A 25,647-nucleotide genomic window follows, 5' to 3' on the forward strand; every position below is an offset into this window, starting at 1 on the left:
CACATGACTAAACACGGAAGCGTTAGAAGCATGCACAGTAAGTGACCTAGACCAGTAAATCGCGCCATAAAAGCAGTAACGTTAGATCCTCGTGTTTTTTTTTTTTATTATTGCAAAATGATATATATAAACTGCTAGTATATACACGTCCTTTAAGGGTCTCGTTAAAGTCTTCCGAACTGAGCAATGCCTCTAGTTCCTGCGAACCAGCCGCAGCTGATCCGCTCGTGTCAGAAGGATGAGTACTACCAGAACAACCTGACGAACAACGCCAATGAGCTCGTCCACGCCTTTGCTGGTAAAGCACTCCCAAGCACACTAAATACATGATTTAGCGATATTAAAAGGGCTTATTCTACACTTTTATTTTTTATTTAGCCTTTTCCCTCCCTTGTTTATTCTCACCCAACGCTGGTTTCACGTGCTATCGGAATTATCGTAAATACTAGTTTCCTAGTTGGACATGAACGCCCTCTCAAGTCAAAATTAAGCTCGTAATCATGACTTCAGAAGTGGGAAGTAGGACATTTGCGATATAGACAGCACGTGAAGGCATCATAACTGCTTGCACAAATCTTCGTCTTGCAAAGTTATAATTTAGTTTTTAGGCATTTTAGAATAATATTATTTTGGGCGGTCATATGCTAATATGATGTTGGTGTGGCACAATAATCAAAACCATGAGAGAATATATTATAGTCAAAATGGAATAATATCTTAGTGTGCAGTATACAATGTATAGTTCCTACTATATATATTTAATAATATGTGAAATACACAATATGTAAAATATATTATGCAAACATAAACACTAAATAGTATAGTAGTGTTCTACATTTTTATGTTGTTGGCACTTGACCTTATTACATTAATGGTTAATTCCCGGACAGAGATTAAGTCTAATTGGCCCTGTAAACCAGATTTCAAGAAATCTGCTTTCTCTGTCATGGTTTAACTTCACCTAACCACCCTTTTATTCAGTACTTTTTGCAACCTCCTTTTGCCAAGATAACAACTCTGAGTCTTCTCCTATAATTCTTGAGGAGTTTGGAGAACACCTGACAAGAGATCAGAGAGAACTCCTCCATACAGATCATTCAGTTTCCCAAGTCCATGTTGATACACTCTCCTAAGTTTTCTTAAGTTTTTTTACGCACTGCAAAAGTTCACAAAAGAGTCCACTGAAGAGTAAACACTGAAAAATAATTTTATTAACCATTTTACAATTCTCAGGGGGGCTTGTTATTGATAAATAAGAATTTATAAACAATTTATTTAATAATAATTCATATACATTAAAATATTTATAAAATATTAAAACATATTTTATTTTTTTATAATTTATTATTTGTTATACTTTATATTATTTATTTAATAATTTACTTGATTTTATTATCACAGGATATGACGTGCGCTGTGAATCGTTGTTCATCACGTCACAATTGGAAATTTTTGCGTTTTAAACCACAAAGGCAAGTCAATGGACATCACACAAGCGATTGTGTAAACTTTGCACTAGTTATGCTGGTGAAGAAGTCTGAAATCCCAATTATTCACTGCAGAAAGTGAAACTAAAAACTGAGCGATGATGAGAGCTGAATATGTCCTGATAACGGTATAGACTTTAATTTATTTTCTTAATATTTCTCTTGTGGCCCATACGTAGACTATTACCATACTATAACATATAGCCTAGTGAGAGATAAAAAAATAGAAGAGATGTACTGTAGGCTATTTTGTGTTAAGTTGTTTTTTTTAAATGAGGAGTTAGCTTGCGTCGTTATGCGGGGATGCGCTATGAAAATATTGCGGGGCAATTTAATTGAATAGTATTAATTTAATTATAAAAATAGCCTAATCATCATTAGGGTTGGGAACCGAGAACCGGTTCTTATTCAGAACCGAAACTGATTTTTGAAAAATACCGGAACCGCGCGAAATTCCTAAGTTTCGGTTCCGAAAACGGTTCTGGTGCAATGTGTGTGCGAAGCGCTGGAAGCGTATCCTTTCATAGCGAGTGACAGCCAGTGTTGCCAAGTCCGTGGTTTTACCGCTTTCCCGTTTTCCACTGTTGCCGCGGGCTGTGTTTCATGTCCGCGGGTTGAAGCGATTGTGCAATTGTGCGGGTTTTGTTGTGAAAACCTGGCAACTCTGGCTCACCTCATCATGAATATTAATTACGTTGCCTGCCGCTTCCAGGAGTGCAGCAGTTCAGCCTGAAAGCCCTCGCGCTACACATTTACGGTTTTGCGTCAGATATTTTCTCGTTGACCACCAGCATGGCGAAGAGAAAGTCACAAGTATGGATTCATTTCCAAAGAATGAATGATAATGAAGCAAAATGTGAAAAGTTAATAACATGCAAAGGAGGCTGCACTAGCAATTTGACAAAACATTTGCTACAGCACAGAGTGCCTCAGGGCTTATACCAGATTTATAGTGAAATGCCTATATATATATATATATATATATATTTGTCAACGTTGAGTCACCATGGTTTAGGTAAGCGTTTAGGCACAATTACCTTTGTAATGCTGAATTGCAATTTATTATTTACAAGTTCACTGAATAACTGAATTACTATTAAATTAATATACAACTAATTAATAAATATAACTAATAAATATAATTTATAACTTGGTTTTATTCAGAGACAGAGAGATAAAATGTAATAAGACAATTTCAGAGGTGTTCATTTGAAAAACAATGTGTTGCAAGAATGGCTTAATTAATACTGTAATATATGTACAGTACAGGACTTTTTTGATATTGCCAACCTGTAAATTAATTTTAGAGCAAGTAATAAACACAAAATGGATTGTTTGAGTTGCGTATTGTGCCTTTTTCCTTTACCACTATTTGTGTAATAATTTTAATGGAACCGGAATCGGAACCGGAATCGTTAGGCGGAACCGAAACCGGAACCGGAACCGGAAAATTTCTCACGATTCCCAACCCTAATCATCATCATCATCATCATCATCGTTCAGATCATGGAAGAGGGGGGCTTGAGATCGCCAGGCGTTTTGCAGCACGTTTGGGATTGTGTTGTGAGTATTTGCAACGCACTTCTGTATATGGTTGTGTTGTGGAGTTTAGCAGCGTGTTTCTGTATTCGGTTGTGTTGTGAGTATTTGCAGCGTGTTTCTGTATATGGTTGTGTTGTGAACCTTTTCATTGCGTTTCTGTACCGGTATATGGTTGTGTTGTGAGTTTTTGCAGCCCGTTTCTGTATATGGTTGTGTTGTGAACCTTTGCAGCGTGTTTTTGTATTTGGTTGTGGTTTTTTTTGCAGCATATTGTAAAACTGATGAAGATGTTTTCCTAATTTGAAGGTGGGGTTTTTTTTCTATTTGCATGTGTTTTGTTTTCTTCATTTGCAGCGCGTTAAGCTCTCTCAGCCACCGTAGTAATGGCCATGGAAGAACGTTAATTTTGTGCTCAGTTACCCTTTTTTTTTTGTTGTTGTTGATTTTGGATCATTGTCCTGATGGAAGATACAAACAAGTCACATTATAAAATCTGTAGCAGAAGCTGCCAGGATTTTTTTTTTTTTTTATATGTTGCTATTTGATTCCATAATGCCATGTACCTGAACAAGATGTCCAGGACCTCTGGCAGAAAATAAGCCCACAAAGGTCCAGCAGTATTTAATTGTACACAACATACTTTTCATCCCTGTGTGCACCAAACCCATCTTGAGTGTTTGCTGCCAAACAGCTGTATCTGACCATTAAACCCAAGCTGTAGTAGTGTCTGGCAACTGAATATGCTTGACTGGAGTTTGTTTTTGGATGAGAGCTGTGGATTTTTTTTAAACACTCCCAAACAACTGGTGATGTACGTGCTGTATATTTTCTGACCCCAAGAATTAACTATTTTCTGCAATTTTCCAGCTGTGATTCTTGAAGAGTCTTTGGCCACTTGAACTCTCCTCCTTGCCTTGCATTAAGACAATCTTGACACGCGTCCTCTTCCAGGATTTGTAACATTTCCTGTTGACTGGAACTTCTTGATGAAATAATTTACAGTATTTTCTTAAATTTTCTATTTTGTGCAGTTTTCTTGACTTTCTAATTGGTGAAGCTCAACAATCTTATGCTGCACATCAGAACTATATTATTTTGTTTTTTTTTACTCATTGTGATGGATGGTTAAGGGAATTTGACCTTTTTGTTCCCTCATATTATTAGTCCTGTGAAACAGGAAACCATGGCTGGACAATTTCACTCTGGTGTGCTAAAATTGTAAATATGAATGGAAATATATCAGATATCACATCCTTCTTTGAACATATTTAACAAGGGTGTCAATAATTCTGACCATGACCATATGCAAATGTGTAGAATTCATATATACACCGATCAGGCATAACATTAGGACCACTGACAGGAGAAGTGAATAACACTGATTATCTCTTCATCACGACGTACCAGTTAGTGGGTGGAATATATTAGGCAGCAAGTGAACATTTTTGTCCTCAAAGTTGATGTGTTAGAAGCAGGAAAAATGGAGCGAGGGCCAAATTGTGACAGCTAGACAACTGGGTCAAAGCATCTCCAAAACTGCAGCTCTTGTGGGGTGTTCCCGGTCTGCAGTGGTCAGTATCTATCAAAAGTGGTCCAAGGAAGGAACAGTGGTGAACCGGCGACAGGGTCATGCACAGCCAAGGCTCACTGATGCACATGGGGAGCGAAGGCTGGCCCGTGTGGTCCGAGCAAACAGACTAGCTACTGTAGCTCCAATTGCTCAAGAAGTTAATGCTGGATCTGATAGAAAGGTCAAGTCAAGTCAAGTCACCTTTATTTGTATAGCGCTTTATACAATACAGATTGTTTCAAAGCAGCTTTACAGTGATAACTGGAAAATAATGTAACAGAAATTGATTCGGTTGTACACCCACTCTGGAGAAAACAGTGATGTCATCCAGATAAGTTCAGTTCTCATATAGTGTCAATGCGGGCAGATCAGTAATATAGTTGAATATTTAGTGTCCCCAACTAAGCAAGCCAAAAGCTCCATCAGGTGACAGAATGGGGAAAAAACCTTGGGAGAAACCTAAGTGTATAATTATTATGTATATAAAAATACACACTCCTTCATGTACATATTTAAAGGGTTAGTTCACCCAAAAATGAAAATTCTGTCATTAATTACTCACCCTCATGTCGTTCGACACCCGTAAGACCTCCGTTCATATTCAGAACACAAATGAAGATATTTTAGTTGAAAGCTGATGGCTGAGAAAGGCTTCAGATAGGCCTCCATTGGCATTCAGTACATTTACACTCCCAAGACGCATAAAAGGCACTTAAAACGTCGTTGCAAAGTCCATCTCACCACAGGGACTCTACAATAATTTTACGATGCGACGACAATAGTTTTTGTGCGCAAAAAAAAATCAAAATAACACCTTTATCCAACTTGTTATTGTCCTCCGTGTATGCCTCCACGACGCATGCGCGAGAATATGACGTAGCGCCAGCGTTCGGGAATCCATGAAATGCACACTTCAGCCCGATTTTGAGAACTATGCTGAGACCTAAAGCACGATCAATGTAGAATTCAACAGCTTAGATACGCGCGTCTTCCTCTGCTTGTAAACAAATCGCTTCTGGGTCATGTGTCCGAACGCCGGAACTGTAAATGAATATATTGTTTTATGTGAATGAGTAGGCTCAATGATTCTCACATCAGTTTAAAGAAAAAACTATGCAAATACACACAAGAGTCAAAAGTCTTGTGGACACATATCTATTGTGTGTTTTGAGGCCTTAATTTTAAAACAAATTTTTTTGTTTTTTCAAAAAACGTGCATAAACATTTTTCTCTCAAAAATACAAGCATGTACGTACATGTTGCTCACATATTATGGTAGCCCAGTTTGTGCTGAATACAGTGTAATTACTCTTTTGCCATTTAATATGTTTATAAGCAATTGAAAAAAACACAAATGTCAGAGCATGTCAAAACTTCTAAAGGGCCCCAAAAGAGCTCAGACTCCTAGGGGTTAATGTACAAACTGTGTATTTACAATGTTAAAGTGGTTGAGAACAATAAATATTCTTTTTAGGAATAAACTGTGCAGAGCTGTAGCTGAATAGCTAGGCCTACTACGCTACTGTATTTTAATGTTGGTCATTATGGTGGTACTTGGAGAGCTTGAATCTCAATATATATATATATATATATATATATACATACATACATACATACATACATACATACATACATACATACATACATACATACATACATACATACATACATACATACATACATACATACACCTAAAGGATTATTAGGAACACCTGTTCAATTTCTCATTAATGCAATTGTCTAATCAACCAATCACATGGCAGTTGCTTCAATGCATTTAGGGGTGTGGTCCTGGTCAAGACAATCTCCTGAATGGGAAAGAAAGGTGATTTAAGCAATTTTGAGCGTGGCATGGTTGTTGGTGCCAGACGGGCTGGTCTGAGTATTTCACAATCTGCTCAGTTACTGGGATTTTCACGCACAACCATTTCTAGGGTTTACAAAGAAAGGTGTGAAAAGGGAAAAACATCCAGTATGCGGCAGGCCTGTGGACGAAAAATGCCTTGTTGATGCTAGAGGTCAGAGGAGAATGGGCCGACTGATTCAAGCTGATAGAAGAGCAACTTTGACTGAAATAACCACTCGTTACAACCGAGGTATGCAGCAAAGCATTTGTGAAGCCACAACATGCACAACCTTGAGGCGGATGGGCTACACCAGCAGAAGACCCCACCGGGTACCACTCATCTCCACTACAAATAGGAAAAAGAGGCTACAATTTGCACAAGCTCACCAAAATTGGACAGTTGAAGACTGGAAAAATGTTGCCTGGTCTGATGAGTCTCGATTTCTGTTGAGACATTCAGATGGTAGAGTCAGAATTTGGCGTAAACAGAATGAGAACATGGATCCATCATGCCTTGTTACCACTGTGCAGGCTGGTGATGGTGGTGTAATGGTGTGGGGGATGTTTTCTTGGCAAACTTTAGGCCCCTTAGTGCCAATGGGGCATCGTTTAAATGCAACGGCCTACCTGAGCATTGTTTCTGACCATGTCCATCCCTTTATGACCACCATGTACCCATCCTCTGATGGCTACTTCCAGCAGGATAATGCACCGTGTCACAAAGCTCGAATCATTTCAAATTGGTTTCTTGAACATGACAATGAGTTCACTGTACTAAAATGGCCCCCACAGTCACCAGATCTCAACCCAATAGAGCATCTTTGGGATGTGGTGGAACGGGAGCTTTGTGCCCTGGATGTGCATCCCACAAATCTCCATCAACTGCAAGATGCTATCCTATCAATATGGGCCAACATTTCTAAAGAATGCTTTCAGCACCTTGTTGAATCAATGCCACGTAGAATTAAGGCAGTTCTGAAGGCGAAAGGGGGTCAAGCACAGTATTAGTATGGTGTTCCTAATAATCCTTTAGGTGAGTGTGTGTGTATATATATATATAAAATAATAAACATGAAACAAAAATATAAAAACCAAAGGTATAATAATACTAAAATAACACTGGTGTACAGTATACATATTACAGACTGCAAGAGTGGTATCATATTCATTTTTTTTTATCCTGTTTTCCATGAGTCATCCTTTTTAAAGTCCCAGTGAACCGGAAGTTGCAACTGATTTTATTTCAGTGCTGTGACGTATTTCCAAGTGAAACGGAATATTGAATAGAGATCAGGGTTTTACTTCAGCGCTCCTCCTCTCCATCTCATGCTCATAGCACACTAACGGTTGGAGGGGAGTGGTTAAGGATATTCAAACCCAAGCCGTCACACACTCGTCATCGGAAAGGGAACGCCATTCCAGACCGGAAGTAACTTATCAGATTTTGATTAAAGATTAACACGGCAAACAATTTTTTTCTGTGTATTAACTTGCACGGATTAATTGTTCACCCTAAGACCTGTAATGTGGACTAACAAAGTAAATAAAAGTTTTTTCTTTTTTTTTTCTTTGAGGTTCTAGACGTTGGCTTCAGTGGAGAAAGGAAATTGAATTACTGTCTGATCTGACCTACTATGTCCTAACAACTTTATCTGGTAAGTTATTTGCTTGTATTGCAATACTGTTTATGTCTTTGTCATATAAGCATGTGCTGTATTTCAGAGCCCTGTTTTTGTTGTCCATTTCATTTAGGATATCAGACCCTTGGTGAGGAGTATGTCAGCATCATCCAGGTGGACCCCAGCAAGAGAAAAATCCCCCCGAGAATGCGACGGACGGCACTTATCGTATTCCACACATTTGTGCCTTATCTTTTGGACAAGGTCTTGATCTGTGTCGAGAATGAGTTGGAAGCAGAAGTACCTCAAAACTCACAGCGCCAGACAAGCAGAACCTGGAACCTGTTATCACATGTGCGGTTCTGGATTCAGAAAGCTGTGGGGATGCTGACTGAGTCGCAGAGGAAGTCTTTGATTCCGCTTGTATTTGCCCTGCAGCAGGGAATCACTCTTCTGTACAGGCTACATGTGGCTGTCTTTTACATCAGTGGAGCCTTTTACCACATTGGTAAAAGAGCTGCAGGTGTTAGTTATGTAAGTTTTTGTTCTTTTACTATTATAAAATCTGTACTGTGGGAATACGTTTGGGGAATAATATTCTATTAATTACTCACCCTCATGTTGTTTCTAAACCCGTAAGACTTTCGTTCATCTTCGTAACAAATGAAGATCTTTTTGATGAAATCTGAAAGCTTTCGGTCCCTCCATTGACAGCTACGCAACTACCACTTTGATGCTTCAAAAAGTTCATGAAGAGATCGTAAAACTAATCCATATGAATTGAGCGGTTTAGTCTTAGCTTTTTTGAAGCGTAAAAGTGGTAGTTGTGTAGCTGTCAAAGGAGGGAGAGAAAGCTTTCAGATTTCATCAAAAAGATCTTTATTTGTGTTCCAAAGATGAACAAAAGTCTTACGGGTTTAGAACGACATGAGGGTGAGTAATTAATGACAGAATATAACAGCAGAGGATTTGTGGTATATCCCTTACAAAAAATAACTGTAAGAGATCATAATTCCATGATACTTCAATACATACCATGGTACTAATTAATAACCATAATCATATGTCATGGTATTTACATGGTACTCCAAGTTGTTTCACAGAATACTGTGGTATTACCATGGTACCATATCCAAAACATGTTAATACATTGGTAATTTTTCTTTCTTTATTTATTGCTTTAAGAATTACCCACTTTTCACCATATCAAAGGAGTGTTAGGTTTTGAGCCTTTTCTTCACCATCCTATCAGTTTCTTATCACCAAAATCAACTCTTAACAAATGTTGTGAATATCCTGTTTTACTCTGAAATGTACTACCATTCAAAAGTCAGTAAGATTTCTTATGTTTTTGAAAGAAGTCTCTTATGCTCACCAAGGCTGATTTTATTTGATGAAAAATACAATAAAACTGTAATATTGTAAAATGCTATTACAATTTAAAATAACTAGTGGTGGGCCGTTATCGGCGTTAACGTGCTGCGTTAAAGTGAGACTCTTATCGGGCGATAAAAAATATATAGCCGTTAATCTATTCTTAAAGTTGAGTTGGGAGCTGGGTCTATACTACGCAAGCTGCAAGCTATGATGACTTTCACCTTGATATTTTAGCGCGGATGTATACCTAGCCGAATTGCACTGTAGTAGGGGGCGAGAGAAATGAGCCATTTCAATCTAGATTAATTCCAAGATTACAGTGAGATTAATCTAGATCAACATAATTAATCTATGCCCACTACTGTATAAATATAACCTTTTGCAATAGATTTTTTTGAAACAATGTAAATGCTTTAATGTCAATTTATTGTATGCTTGCTGAATAAACATATACATTTCTTTCAAAAAAGAATCTTATTGACTTTTGAATGGTAGTGTACATCATATTCCTGAAGTGTAAAAGTTAAATTTGTGTAAATGTGAATGTGTTTTCTTTAGCTAAGAGTGGGAAATGTGTCTGGCGATGACCCAAGGATCAGTAACAGTTACCGTCTGCTGGGGGCGCTGTCCCTTCTACAGCTGGTCGTCACTCTCACGCTGCAGTTTAACAACCTCAAGCAAAGACAGAGAGCACGACAGGAGTGGAAACAGCACAGAAACCTTCTCCCCAGGTAGCGCTACAGTGCCCTAAGGCTTGTTCCTTCCACTCCTAATACCCACTGTTCTTTTGCAGGACAGTGTTGTAATATACAGTACATTTCAAAAGTTTGGAAACATTTTTTTTTTATTTTCTAACCCTAACTCTTATGTTCACCAAGGCTTGATATTCTGATCATATTTTAACAATTCCAAACCACATCAATCTTAATAATTAACTACCAATAATTTAGGATTTATTCATTTATAGGTAATATATATAATTGTTAAGGAAGGCTGGAATTGAAAAACGCCTTATATTCAGGTGTGCATAATTATCAAGCAGGTTTTTTTTTACAGGTAAACACAGGTAAAATGGGCCAAAAAGAGATTTAACTCGAATTGAAAAGTCAAAAATGAAATGCTCATGAGAAGCATGCAATACTAGAAATTGCAAATTTAAGGTTTGACCAATGGACAGTAAAATGCTCATTGCTCATTACGGCTGTCACTTTTGTGAAAAACTCCTGTTTGATTTTTGAGATATAAGTGTTCATTGAATAGATTGTAAAATAGAGCCCCCTCATAGTTGTGCTGCTGTGATATGGGAACTCGCGATCGCACAGTTTGCATACCACTTTTTCTTTCTTCATAGTTTGATCTACAGTCCATAACCCGAAGTGCATCCATATCGAACTCCTCAAGTTATTAGGGGTTATCACTCGTCTCTCATGTCGCACAGGTTGTTCACCGTTGTCCTCCATTTTTTGGGCAAACACCAACATCAGCCGATTGAAACTATAGGCTCGTAAAATCTTCTTTTTAGCTTTCGCAACACCTACTGCACTTTCAAAATTCTTTATTTTGTTTTTCTGCTTGTTTGTGAGTTTTGTTACATCTATCTTTTATTTGTTTAACCCATTTACTCCTAAAACGTCTACCAAAACCTTAATATCTCAGCCTCTGTAGCACTTAGAAACATGAAATAAAATACATTTTAAAGGTAAGAATTATTAAAACATGCTCCCTTAGCACTAACATAACACATTTTTCAAAAAATTCCCAAAATCATATGGGGAAGAAAAAATATATAATTCAAATATATAAAATATAATACATAAAATGTTAAACATGCCAACACACTGAATAAGGCATCTTGTTATGAGAGAGAGGTGGGGAAAGTCCTGAGGTGGAACTGGGAACAGTCTCAGTCTCTGAGCTCCATGGCTCAGATCTCTCCTCTTTGACTTTTGAACAGCATTATCCTCTCACACACACACACACACACACCGACAGACACACACACTGACTGACACACACACACACACACAGATCAAATAATTTGTGGCGAACGACGTGGTTCATTTAAAATTAATAGTGTACATATTTGGTAAAAATCGATTCCCTGTTTTCGTTTTCGAAACTTGTGTTGGTTGGTCCTATCGATTGTGCAATCAATATTCGAATGTAAAGTGACAGCCCTAATATATATATATATATATATATACATATATATCCACACTGTGTACACCGATCAGGCATAACATTATGACCACCTTCCTAATATTGTGTTGGTCCCCCTTTTGCTGCTAAAACAGCCCTGACACGTCGAGGCATGGACTCTACTAGACCTCTGAATGTGTGCTGTGGTAATAAACAGATCTAGATTTATGTTGTGTTATTCATGTTCTCTCTTTACACATTCTCTGTTTTTTTCTTTCAGTCGTCAGGTCAGTGAGTCATCGTCTCGTTCTTCACGCTGTATCTTATGTTTGGAGGGGCGCAGAAACACCACTAGCACTCCCTGTGGTCATCTCTTCTGCTGGGAGTGCATTACTGAGTGGTGCAATACCAAGGCAAGACTTTTATATTACATAATGCTGTGGTGTTATTGCACGTAAAGTTCAACATTAATGATGTCTGATCAGTCATTTTCTTTGTTGCTTTTCTTGTAGAACGAATGCCCACTTTGTCGAGAGAAATTCCAGCCTCACAGATTGGTTTATCTGAGAAGCTACAAGTAGACGTTTGGTTCATCAAGACTGTGACCTTGTGTTTTACTTTCCATCACTGTTTGTAAAACTTATAGTAATTTAGGGTTTAAAGATCACATGACATGGCAATAGCATTTTGTATGAAATAGTTAATGAATGCACATTTCTTCCTGAAATTTGTCAATTTAATTTGTTGATTATGCAGATTATTTAACGGTAATTGTAGCATTTCTTAAATAAAATAAGATATTTTTACATAATTTGGTGTTTGTGTGTATTGCTTCAGAATCAATCTATATAATAAATACAATTTTACATAGCACAACATATAAATAAAACAACAGTGTAGTCAATCAGTGATTGACAACCATACAGACAAACATGGCAATACAAAACACTAAGACGAGAATGTGAAAAAAGAGCAGAATTTTTAAACACTATGATAATGATAAGAGCCCTCGTGTTTTGCTTGTATAGGCTATAGAGCTGCCATGTCACTGTAATACTTATAAGCTTATAAGACACATCACTGTCCACTGACTATCTTTCGAAACTGTCTTGATAACTTTGGGTATGTAAAATATTTGAAGTTACTCCCATGAGCGCAAAATTGTGACGAATGTTGCTCTAGAGCAGGGGTGGCCTTGATTAGCTTGTTCAATTGTGTTTGATTAGGGTTGGAGAAAAACTCTGCAGGACTGTGGCTCTCCAGGACCGACATTGGCTTCCCCTGCTTTAGGGTCACGTAAAAGTCGAATGAATTCCGATATTACTGTTCAGACAGAGGTCGCATTGCAAAAACATCTGACCTGTATTGGATTTAGTACCACATATGGAAGTGGCCCAAATCGGAATTTGTGCTGTTCACACTGTCATGACAAAGACAGATCTGAGTCGTGCATGAGCAAAACATCGAATTTGGGGCCACATTTACCTACAGTCTAGCCATAGAGACTTGTGAATGGGCTCTTTTGATTCGGGCCAGGTAGCAACCACCCAGATCAGCCAATGCAATGAACTAACCACTCAGAACTGCATATCAACTCCTTGGCAAATGGCCATAGCGTCTCAGCATTGTGTTGCAGTGTTTTGCATGGGCAAATACGACTCATATTTTCTTCAAAAGTGTAAAATATAGTTTTTAAAGGTCATCTCTCAGCTTATACTGAGAACTAGACTGAGTTAATTTACCAGCTCCTCCCAGCGGGTTGGTTGTACGGTAATCTGTTTCTAATCTTCTTAGCTCACACAACGAGTGCTCTGCAGTTTGAAGGTTTCGCCCACATTTTATACAGATCATTAACTAAAGATGACACAAAATGGAGGCATTAGCAAATATAACATACTGCCCCTGAGGGTGAGTGATTTTTTGTAAATACTTTACAGCTGTAGCCTAATGATTATCATAATTGCCACTGTATTATCCAAATGTAAGAATACAAATGTTGTATCAGTTGACATTTAAATTGTTAGATCTTTAACTGAATTGTTTGGACATTCATCATTTTTAATGCAGCCCTCGTGGTTATGCCTGAATATTTTGAGCTGATGGAATGAGACCTTGTTTTAAAAGGATACCTGAGCTGATCTGTATTGAAACGGCAAAATGTGAATAACAAGCAACATGCTGTTGCCTGAGGAAAACACAGATGAGCCTCCATATGCTCCGAAAGACGATACAACTTCATACAAGAGCACCCCACTGAGTAGACGTCCCGCTACACTAACATTTGGTCCTGAGCCCTTCATTCAACATACACTCCTCAAGAGGGAAACAGACTGTACTTTTGATCTTCCTCACCACAAGAACATTTATTTGGCTTCAGAGAGTGCAAGTGGCTCAAAATATGCCAGAAGAGATACAACACCAAGTGATGCTACAGCCCTCATATGTTGTAATACAGCAGCCAAGCGTAAGTGTAAGCAATGGAAGACCCCAGAGAGGTATTTTACTGAGGATTCCTCATTATCCGCAATTTCAAAGAAAGGCAGCCAGTCGACCTGCTTTAATTCTGCAGACATTGCTTGTAAACCCCAAAAGGAAGCGCTTGCTTTTCAAAGGCAAGATGAAAGGCTTTCGTCCTCTACGTTTCATGAGCTTCTTGAGTCCTCGTGGATGTCTGCAAATTTGCATTGCTCGATGCTACACTTCAACACAACTGAACAAGCAGTCTCTTTTGTGGAACATCAAACGCCCAACTTATCTGTATCCACCTCAGCGGTTTCCTCTCTCGCAATACCTGTTGTCACTGAACGTGAAAGGCACAGTAGCTACATTCCAAGAGGTATCAAAAGACAACCAAGAAATGAGCAGTTTCAGTGCTGTAATACAAGACTCAGCTCTAGTCATGTCCCTAGAGTATCCATACATAGCAAACAACCAAACAAATCTGGACAAAATGAAGATTTTGTCAGAGACACAAGGCCGGTTGGTGACAAATTGGCTTTTTATAGCCCTACAGAGATTAACCCTCTTAAAAGGCTTGAAATGCAGGAGAATTTGAGTCAAATGCACCCACTGGTGATTCAAAGAGAGGATATAAAGAACCATACGCAAACCATGCAAAGAGTTTATCTTAGAGGAGCATGCAAATGTCCTTCAAGACTGGCTGAAAGTGGGAATGAACAAGTGTCTATTGATGGGCGATGCTTTACATCTCATCAACACTTACCTTTTGCGAAGTGTAAAGCCGTTGCTGCAACAGAAGCTCGGATTTCTGCTCAGGTATGTTGACATCCAAAACCCATAGTGAAAATATCCTAAATGAAGCCTACTGGAATTTCATTATTTGGAACCAATCCAAATGGAGAATTTTAAATAATAAACACTAGCTTGTTTGGAGTACAGTTTACAAACAGATTTACAATGATTAATGATAAATAACATTAAAAAAATTGATTTTAATACTCATTCCCCTTCTGCGATTTCCTTTTGTTTTCCAGTAAGGCATTCCAGTACAATACCAGTAGTTCTAATATCGATGGCAAATTATCCATTTGGACAGCAAAAATCAAATTGGAATCAAATATGTACAGTATTATTATCATGTCTTATTTGATTCTTATGGCCTGGTCACTGTCATAAATGGATATTATTAATAAATAGTTTTTTTTTAAATTAAGAATGACATCAATACATGGCTATTATGTCATATTTAGTTATATATTATAAGTGTACAAAGGTGTGACGCACCCTTAGAACCCAGTGGGCACTGAACATAAATGTAATGTCAGAAAGTCGTTGGACTTTTAAAAAATATATATATATTTTGGCTAAAAATAAAAAGTCGAAGCCCAATGTTGATGTAAACCCTTACCACTGGACAGACAGCATTATGGTTACTTAATACCACAACTTCAACAAATGTCAACAAAATATCAAAGTGTAAGACGTTTTGGATTAGACATTGGCTGCATCTGAAAGCTGGAAAATGCTGCCTTCGAAGGATGTATTCCAAGGTAGGAAAGCATCAAGGCACGTTTGAATCCAATGTTAGTTTTACTTCCTATCTCCTGATAGACCTTCGTCGGATCGATTTTCGAAGGCAGCATAGATGTATCCTTTGCTGCCTGTGATATCCCACAATCCTGTGCGTTCCATTCCATGACAGTTGAGCTAAAAAAAATGAATGGCATCAGAAAGTTGTGGTTGGTGGTCAGGTTCCATTAATATAAAATTATCACCAAAGCACAAAGCTATTTTTTTGTAGATAATTAAACCATTATGCTGCCTCAGAAGCCTGTCCAAAATTTTGTGAGACACCTTTGTGTGCAAACGCTGCATGCAAAGTCATTACCTGATAAGGCAGCGAGGCAACAAGTCATGTGCCTATGCTTTCGGGTGCAGCCATTAGGTACAGTACATTTTCAACTAAATATCCACATAAATCTAACTAGTAAACTAAATTAACCATATAAACTAAATTACTGATCTAATGCCCACATTGTCACTGTATGATAATTGAAATGAGCTAGATGACATCACCGTTTTCTCGGGAGCAGCTGTACGGCCGAATAAAATTCTGTCGCGTTATTTTCCTGTTTAACACCGTGAAGCTGCTTTGAAACAATCTGCATTGTAAAAAGCACTATATAAATAAAGTTGACTTGACTTGAGTATGTTCGACTTGAAGCGGCGTTGTGCAGACCGATCGGTCGATATGACATCAATATATCGCGAGAGCGATTCAAAAACATACTCTCTAATCGCTCTTGTGGTTCTTTGATGTCATACACAGATAGGTCTGTGCAGCGCCACTTCAAGTCGAACACAACTTTCGGCCTGAAGGCCTGTTCACACTGGGACGATTTTCGCACGCGTTTATCGCCGACGTTTAACGCCTCGGGACTAAACAATGGGCGCCAATGTGAGTGTTCACACCGACGCGCAAAACGGCAGGCGTAAAAGCGTCATTTTTAAAAAAACGCCTCGGGTTCGTTTTTTTATTTTGACGCGGCGCGTAAAAAACTGTCCGACCAATGAGATCGGCGCTTTTGTTCACGTGCCTGGAGCTGCTGAAGTGACAGTAAAACACGACTTGGTGGCGCTCAAGCACAAAACGGTCTAGCCGAGCACACATTGATACGACGAAGAAGTAGTAAGTAGACAAAGAAGAAGATGAACTGCTAATGCTGCTTGCCAGTTAGCAAATAGTGTGTGAATGGTTTTGTCCATATACATAATATGTCTATGGTTTTGGCAAGCTCGTAAATACTGTCTCTCTTCTCCTTCTGTGTGACAAGCGAGTGTCAGAGGCTTAAAGTGCCGCAGCACCACCTTCTGTACCGGGAGCGCATCGACTGAATGTGCACGTTCACTCGGTGCAGCGCCAGTGAAAATCGCTTGGGTGTGAACACTCAAGACGCGCCGAAAAACGGCACGAAAAACGCTGGCGATAAGCGCGCGCGATATTCGTCCCGGTGTGTACAGGCCTTTACATTGAGTTTTGGTCACATGACATGAGTACCTATATTCAACCAAATAGAAATGTCTTATGACGTTGGTGGCCTGCTGGAAAGATTCTTATTTGATACCATTAGGATTGGTTTCCAATAAGAAAACCTATTCAAATTACTTTAAGATTTTTTTTGAATGTATAATAAAATGTTATTTAATTTTAGAAAACGGAACACATCTTTAAAGGTATAGTTCACCCAAAAATAAAATTACCCCATGATTTACTCATCCTCAAGCTATCCTAGGTGTATATGAAAAACTTCTTTCAGATGGATACAATCGGAGTTATATTCAAAATGGCCTGGCTCTTCCAAGCATTATAATGGCAGTGAATGGTAGCCCAACATTTGAATCCCCAAAAAAGTGTATCCATCCATTATAAAAGTAATCCAAATAGCTCTGGGGGGTTAATAAAGGCCTTCTGAAGCGAAGTGATGCGTTTGTGTAAGAAAAACATCCAGATTTAACACATCATAAAGTAAAATATCTAGCTTAAATATCGTAACTGTCGTGATGAATGGCGTCGGACGTTAAGCATTTTGAACTGCGAGACGTTACATTGAACGGCGTTACATTTTCTGCGTAAATTGAATATGGAAGGCGGTCTGACAGAAGCTAGATATTTTAAATATGGATATTTTTTCTTACACAAACCCATTGATTTACTTCAGAAGGCCTTTATTAACCCCCAGAGCCATGTGGATTACTTTTATAATGGATGGATGGACTTTTGTGGGCTTCAAATTTTAGGCTGCCATTATAATGTTTGGATTAGCCAAGACATTTTTTTTATATAACTCTGATTGTATTCGTCTGAATGATGAATGTCATATACACTAGGGTGAGTAATTCATGGGGTAATTTTCATTTTTGGTGAGCTATCCTTTTAACATATTTCTTTTTGTTTGAAAAGCTTGATGTGGCACCAGAGGCTTATGATGACTTTGATGAAAAGAAAATAGAAGAAAGGTAAAGAAAATAAGCTCTGTATCTGTATCAACTGCCTGTGGCTGTGAAAGTGTAATAACCCTTTTGATAGAGCTGATATAACAACAAATCTCTAACTTGTTGTGACTTGTACCTGTAATTTTGGGCTCAGTCGACTGGATAGAATTAAATGCTTTTTAGAGCCCATGTAATGTGTTTAGATTGAGAGACTCATCTGGAGGTTTGAAATATGTATGGTCACTGCTGTTGTTGTCACTGTTAATTTTTGTTCAATTTCTCACTGTGTGATATAAACAGATGTGAGGATCTGTATAGGTTCCGTCTGCGTTTGCGCTGTCTGAGAATGTGGTCCAAAAGACTCAGGTTACTCTCTCAAGCCTGCTGTCATGACAGAAGAAGGGTTTTAAACAAAGCTCTGTATGTTCTGAGATGGGCTGCCAAGATGCATTGTGCTCAAACTGATGCAGTGGAGAGGAGGAGAAGTAATATCCTGCTCTATCAGAGTTTTTACCAGGTGGGAAATTTGCACAACAGCCTAATAAGACAATAGAGAATCACATCTGACTACTTCTCAGGAAAAGGTGACATTTGTGTCCCTGTGACTTACTATTTATATAATTAACAAGAATATATTAACATAATACACCAATCAGGCATAACATATTATTCCTAATATTGTGTTAGTCCCCCTTTTGCTGCCAAAACAGCCCTGACCCATTGAAGCATGGACTCCACTAGACCCCTGAAGGTGTGCTGTGGCACAAAGATTTTGGCAGCAGATCCTTTAAGGCCTGTAAGTTGCGAAGTGGGGCCTCCATAGATTGGACTTGTTTGTTCAGAACATCCCACAGATGATCGATTTGATTGAGATCTGGGGAATTTGGAGGTTAAGTCAACACCTCAAATTCGTTGTTGTGCTCCTCAAACCATTCCTGAACCATTTTTGCTTTTTGGCAGGGCGCATTATCCTGCTGAAAGAGGCCACAGCCACCAGGGAATACCGTTTCCATGAAAGGGTGTACATGGTCGGCAACAATGCTTAGGTAGGTGGTATGTGTCAAAGTAACATCCACATGGATGGCAGGACCCAAGGTTTCCTAGCAGAACATTGGCCAAAGCATCACACTATCTCTGCCGGCTTGCCTTATTCCCATAGTGCATCCTGGTGCCATGTGTTCCCCCGGTAAGCTACGTACACGCACCTGGCTGTCCACGTGATGTAAAAGAAAACGTGATTCATCAGACAAGGCCACACTTCCATTGCTCCAGTTATGATATATTGACGTGCCCACTGTTGCCACTTTCGGACGGTGGACAGGGGTCAGCATGGTCACCCTGACTGGTCTGCTGCTATGCAGCCCCATACTCAACAAACTGCAGTGCACTGTGTATTCTGACACCTTTCTCAGAACAAGCATTAACTTCTTGAGCAATTTGAGCTACAGTAGCTCGTCTGTTTGACCGGACCACACGGACCAGCCTTGGCCGCCCATGACCCTGACGCCGGTTCACCACTGTTCCTTCCTTGGACCACTTTTGATAGAAACTGACCACTGCAGACTGCAGTCTTGAAGATGCTCTGACCCAGTCGTCGAGCCATCACAATTTGGCCTTTGTGAAACTCACTCAAATCCTTACGCTTGCCCATTTTTCCTGCTTCTAACACATCAACTTTGAGGACAAAATGTTCACTTGCTGCCTAATATATCCCACCCACTAACAGGTGCCGTGATGAAGAGATAGTCTGTGTAATTCACTTCACCTGTTATGCCTGATCAGTGTAACCTTTTTTATACTTAGTCAGATTACTTAAAAGATTTAAGTACTGCATTTTTTATTGAATGTTAAAGGTTTGTTATTAGAATTCTAATATATTTAACACGGTTGAACAGTCATTTTATAAAATATTTTGAAAAGGTTTCTCTTTTTTTACAGTTTTGAGTTATGCTGCATATGCTATTTAACTGTTCGTATTCAACTACTTAAAATAATAAGCAACTTACTGTGCCTGGGCTGAAATAATGTTACGCTTTATGGATTGATTGTAGGTAGTGATAAATAACTGTGGTATAGATTGATGGGGGTACAAGGATAGTCAAGACCCATAATTCCACAAGGTGTTAGACAGTAGCCTACTTTAAACAAACCATTTCAACTTCATATCTTAACGGTAATAGCACCTAACATTCTATTTCAGTGGAAGAATCACTATGAGAGCAGACACCTGGATAACTCATACCACAATGAGCGCAACACAGATTCTTTAAGAAAACGACTCATTCAGCCAAGCAGAACTTTGGTTATGATGACCACATGTTCCACCTGGAGGAACCTACATGTGCTCAGAGCAGCTGTGATTCATTATCAGTAAGAATCATCCTGTAATCTGGGTTAGATCTACAGTTACCTCACAATGAATAAGAGTCACCATGGACAAGAATTACGATTTTCCTTTGCTAGTAATCATGAGTTTTATCTAAGTTGTGCATAACGTAGGTCCTGGTTGGTTTTCTTTTAGAAAAAAACACTTTCCTTTTCTTAAGAACATGCAAATCTTGTGTATGTAAGTGTGTCTGTATGTGCTTTACACCCTGCAGTCTATCTGTACTGTATAAGCACTGGCTGTTGTGGAGGAAGGTGTGTTTCAATCGGTTCACTACGAGGCAGCAGGAGTTGCGGGCATGTGTGTGGTGGGACAAACAACTCCAGATCAGAGTCTGGACCCTGTGGGTATTAACTTGGAAGAGAAAACAGCTGGCCACAGATCAGAACAGGTACAGACAGAACATTGTGTCAATGTTATATCCATGTCTGTGTCATGCACATGCTTGTGTCTCCCAAATGTTGATTGTATTCTCAGAATTGGCTTTATCTTACATAAATATCTCAACTGTTCCCTCAAGATATTGATGAGATCTCTGTTTTTCTTTAGGATGCATTTGTTAGCATCAGCGTGGATGAAATGGAAGATCAGAAACAGTCAGAAGAAGCTGGAGAAGTTGATGCAGTCCACTCAGATAAGCAACCTTCTTCACTCCTTCCATCATTGGCAGAAAAGAGCAGAATCCTGTCAAAGCGAGAGAGAAAAACAGTTTGTTTTGAGCCAGTAAGAGTCAATCTGCCTCTCACATCATCACCCTCATGTTATTCACTGCATGACTAATTGTCTGCCATGGAAAACCAAAGGCACCATTGTCAGAAAAACAGATGTGCTTTTAGGGGTACAATAGCTTGTCACTGGGACAGTACACCTACGGCGTCTGCACATTTGTTGTTCGGTTCACTTAGTTTGTTTGGTAACTTAAAAAAAAATAAAAAATAGTCCTGGTCTGCTTAGCGTTCACATTGCCCTTTTTAACACCATAACTAAAGGCATAAGGATATGTTCACAAACTGATTTGTCGGCTTTTATGGCGTATATTTCGAGATGGAACTTACCCGACATCCAAAACAATACTGTGTGCTGGGCTAAATGCACAAGCTGTATGTGTGTAGCCTACATATGAGGCTATTTTGGCCAGCTGAGAACTCGTGAAGAGCTTATAAAATGTGTAAAGGAGTCAAAACAATGGCAGGAATCCCTCCATCACACACACACACACATGCAAAGTGCCTAAGTGGTTTACCATCAAATAAGGGCTGGACGTTATAATGATATATAACACGAATTATCCTATGGATTTAGATCTAACTATATTGTATTTATAGTGTAGTATAGTATATACACTATATTGCCAAAAGTTTTGGGACACCCCTCCAAAATCATTGAAATCAGGTGTTCCAATCAGTTTCATGGCCAAAGGTGTATAGAATCAAGCACCTAGGCATGCAGACTTCTTCTACAAACATTTGTGAAGGAATGGGTCACTCTCAGAAGCTCAGTGATTTCAAGCGTGGTACCGGGATAGTTTGCCACCTGTGGAATAAGTCAATTCGTGAAATTTCCTCACTACTAAATATTCCACGGTCAACTGCTAGTGGTATTATAAAAAAAAAGTGGAAGCAATTGGGACCAACAGCAACTCAGCCACGAAGTGGTAGGCCACGTAAAATTACAGCGCAGGGTCAACGCATGCTGAGGTGCACAGTGCGCAGAAGTCACCAACTTTCTGCAGAGTCGCTACAGACCTCCAAACTTTGTGTGGCCTTCAGATTAGTTAAAGAACAGTGCGTAGAGAGCTTCATGGAATGGGTTTCCATGGCCGAACATCTGCATCCAAGCCCTACATCACCAAGTGCAATGCAAAGCGTCAGATGCAGTGGTATAAAGCACACCGCCACTGGACTCTAGAGCAGTGCAGACGTGTTCTCTGGAGTGGCGAATCACGCTTCACTGTCTGGCAATTCAATGGACGAGTCTGGGTTTGGCAGTTGTCAGGAGAACAGTACTTGCCTGACTGCATTGTTCCAAGTTTAAAGTTTAGTGGAGGGGGGGATTATGGTGTGGGGGTCTTTTTTCAGGGGTTGGGCTTGGACCCTTAGTTCCAGTGAAAGGAACTATTAATTCTTCAGCATACCAAGACATTTTGGACAATTTCATGCTCCTAACTGTGTGGGTACAGTTTGGGGATGGCCCCTTCCTGTTCCTGCATGACTGCGCATCATTGCACAAAGCAAGGTCCATAAAGACATGGATGAGTGAGTTTGGTGTGGAGGAACTTGACTGGCCTGCACAGAGTCCTGTTACTGATTGGCCAGCTGTTTCTTTTCCAACGTCAGTGCCTAACCTCACAAATGCTCTTCTAGAAGAATGGTCAAAAATTCCCATAAACACACTACTAAACCTTGTGGAAAGCCTTCCCAGAAGAGTTTAAGCTGTTATAGCTGCAAAGGGTGGGCCAACTCCATATTAAACCCTAGGGATTAAGAATGGGATGTCATTAAAATTCATGTGCATGTAAAGGCAGGCGTCCCAAAACTTTTGGCAATATAGTGTAATTCAGTGCCGCAATCACATCGTTCAAGCGTTCAAGACGATTTTTTTTTAAAAGTGAGAGTAAGCGATTCCAAAAAACTACCAGTACATATACAAATATGAATGGTTGTTGCAGGTAAAAAAATTCTGATGTTCAGGCATATGTTAAGTCTGATGTCCTGATGTCTAATATCTAGTCAAAATGCTTTATCAGATGCCGCAAGCAAACAACAAACTTTGTAATACTACCAAATAATCATGATCCTAAACTTTATCTCCATATCGAAATTTCAGATGGCCAGACAGTAATTCCGTGAGCTGCAGGACTGCAGTGTACACTGTAAGTTTTTAAAAGCTTAAATGTGTTATTATGAAGAAATAGTGCTTATAAACGCCTGTTGAGATAGTATGCTCATCTGAAACGAGTAGAGGTTTGGACCCCGATATATTCCCAAAATCACGACTTAACAAGCAGATTAGGGCAATTAGATAATGGTTTGTTTTTTTCTAAGCAAGAGTGTACAATACAAAAAAATATATGAAGATACAGTGTGGTTGGCTGTCTTAAGGCAAAAATAGCCAGTTGTCAAAGAAGCCATTTGTCTTAAGACAGCCATAAATATTAGTATTGTAATTTTACAGTGCATCAGAAAAATTGCAATTTTTTTTTTTCAAACTGTGCAACCCTAGTAATAATATACTGTATATCCTTAAGGTACTACTACAAACATTTTAGGGGTAAGAGTTAGGGTTTAAGAAAGAGGTTAAAAAACAAGGACGTTTTGTTTGTTATTTTGGCCCTGTCAGCTCCTGAATCAAAGGTCCCAAATTAAATCAATAAATTCATCATTGTTCAAATACACTGCTTTTTCAGAGTGTTTCATGTTGCACCCTTTCCCCTAGACGGGGTGTAACAATAAGGTAGAGTAGAAAGATCCTTTTAGTCCTTTTAAGGGTATTGCCCCAGTGACATGTGTGACATGAGTGTGAATGGTCTTTATGATGACTTGCAATGCTTTTGGGAAACACATGTTTGAATGAAACGAGAGAGAGTGTGTCAGCGGTGTGGTAAGAGAGATATGAAAGAAGCGCTGGCCCCAAATACCTGCTCAGTTTAAAGTGTAATGCTATTGACATTATTGGGGACTAAATGACCTTGGAATGTTGTGAGTGATCAATCAGAATTAGTATTCTGGAGAGCCATGATAAAATAAAGTCTAATAACCTAGTAACTGCATAACATGGCTATAGCAACCACCATTGCCTTGAGGAGGCGTTTTTTGAATGGTCAAGTGGTTCAAAAATCTTGTTTTTAGGTGAAGGTGTCAATACAAATTGAAGTTTACCAGTAGAATACAGTATAAATGTGCTAGCACATAATTTGTTTCCTACACAGACGCACCCTGCAATCCTGGCATTGCTACGTTCAGAAGACAAAACTAACACGTTTGAGCACCAGAGTCCCATGGGTGCTTTCCAGACGGATGTTAGCAGGTAGGTGAAGCCAAAAAAAAAAAAAAACCTCCTCCAGACAGGAATGACTGACAGCATTCAGTAATAGCCCCTGACACTGACAGCCCTTTGCCTGAGGCCTTTTCATAACTTAGATGAGGGGAGTATGCTGAGGTGAGAGACTGGGGTTGCGTTTACACTTGCGAACTTCCCTAAGCACTTCCCCTCGGGAGAATCCCCACCCCCATTTTGAAGTGCACTCAACTTTGTCAAGTGGACGAGGGAAGTTTATTTGGACAGACCCTCGACCGCTCGATTTTGACAGAGGGAGTGAGTCTACTCAATATGTACACTTCAGGCAGATCCATAGACCACAATGCAACAAGATTGTGACGTCAGAAAACGCTTAATTTACCCCCACCCCACACAACTCTAGTGTATGGTATTTTGACATTTAACTGCATTTATTGTAGCTACCTTAAGCTGACTGTATTTTTTACACAGCTACAGTTTATTGTATTGTTATAATTTTCGTTCCTGTATTTTTAATGTTTAATATAAATATATTCATATTTAATGTGTTTATATATAAAAAATTTAACAGCCCAAGCATACATGCAGGCCTATAGAATGGTGCGTAAACAGATTTATAAGGAAAAAAACCTATAAATAATGCATCAGCTCCATATCGGATTCCAAGTGATCAAGGGCTTAGGGTGTTCCATTTAAACATGACATACATCGGAGTGAACAAGACGGAGGGAAGTTAGCGAGGGGAGGGCATAAAAAATTGGACTTAAACGCAGCCTGGGAGTGATGGCTGCTGTCGAAATCTGTGCAGTAAACTTCAGGAAGTGGAGAGATGTCACAAGATGGACCCTGGAAACAAGGGGATGTCTGGAGAGAGAGCGCCACCTGCAGGATAAAGGTAGAATGCAGACTAGATTTACAATATGGCGTCAAAGAGCTCGGGCAAGGAAAGAGTTAAGGAGAGTACGGGAGAATTTACAACGAGCTCAACTCTCAAGGTAAGTCAGCTTGTTTTCCTTTGCTTCATTTGCATTGTGGCTGTTACACTCAAATGAGATGTTGAAAAACTTGCACTTTATACAAATAATAAAATACAAACACTTTTTTGAAATGTTGTCAGTTGTTCATAAAAGTGTTAGTGAAAGAGTTTATTTTCAGAAAATGTTTCATTCTCGCTGAGAGCAGTTTATGTCCCCAGACAATTATACCTTGGA

The 25,647-nt window shown here is 39.1% G+C and overlaps 2 protein-coding genes across 2 annotated transcripts in view; both read left to right on the forward strand.

Moving 5' to 3' along the window:
• Positions 1–5: 5 nt before the first annotated feature.
• pex10 (peroxisomal biogenesis factor 10) lies at positions 6–12,389 on the forward strand. Its single transcript, XM_079826568.1, has 6 exons — positions 6–298; positions 8,020–8,100; positions 8,198–8,598; positions 10,000–10,172; positions 11,861–11,993; positions 12,093–12,389. Exons 1-6 carry the CDS (start codon positions 187–189, stop codon positions 12,159–12,161), a joined length of 969 nt encoding a protein of 322 aa, XP_079682694.1. The 5' UTR covers positions 6–186; the 3' UTR covers positions 12,162–12,389.
• A 987-nt stretch (positions 12,390–13,376) lies between these two features.
• The window catches only part of LOC307132246 (uncharacterized protein), a 51,017-nt gene continuing 38,746 nt past the window's right edge, over positions 13,377–25,647 (forward strand). The window contains exons 1-9 of the mRNA XM_079826419.1: positions 13,377–13,488; positions 13,705–14,856; positions 18,002–18,057; positions 18,334–18,550; positions 20,234–20,403; positions 20,634–20,810; positions 20,969–21,142; positions 24,348–24,445; positions 25,245–25,431. Coding sequence (XP_079682545.1) covers positions 13,756–14,856; positions 18,002–18,057; positions 18,334–18,550; positions 20,234–20,403; positions 20,634–20,810; positions 20,969–21,142; positions 24,348–24,445; positions 25,245–25,431 — 2,180 coding nt within the window. The 5' untranslated portion in view covers positions 13,377–13,488; positions 13,705–13,755. The remainder of the gene's footprint in view (positions 13,489–13,704; positions 14,857–18,001; positions 18,058–18,333; positions 18,551–20,233; positions 20,404–20,633; positions 20,811–20,968; positions 21,143–24,347; positions 24,446–25,244; positions 25,432–25,647) is intronic.

Source organism: Gobio gobio (assembly GCF_949357685.1).
Source record: "Gobio gobio genome assembly, chromosome: 10".
NCBI classification, from domain to species: Eukaryota; Metazoa; Chordata; class Actinopteri; order Cypriniformes; family Gobionidae; genus Gobio; species Gobio gobio.

Coding starts and splice junctions, on each gene's coding strand:
- pex10 (XM_079826568.1), top strand. CDS start 187: ATGCCTCTAGTTCCTGCGAACCAGCCGCAGCTGATCCGCTCGTGTCAG. Junction 299..8,019: donor GCTCGTCCACGCCTTTGCTG/GTAAAGCACTCC, acceptor TTTTTCTTTGAG/GTTCTAGACGTTGGCTTCAG. Junction 8,599..9,999: donor GAGCTGCAGGTGTTAGTTAT/GTAAGTTTTTGT, acceptor TGTTTTCTTTAG/CTAAGAGTGGGAAATGTGTC.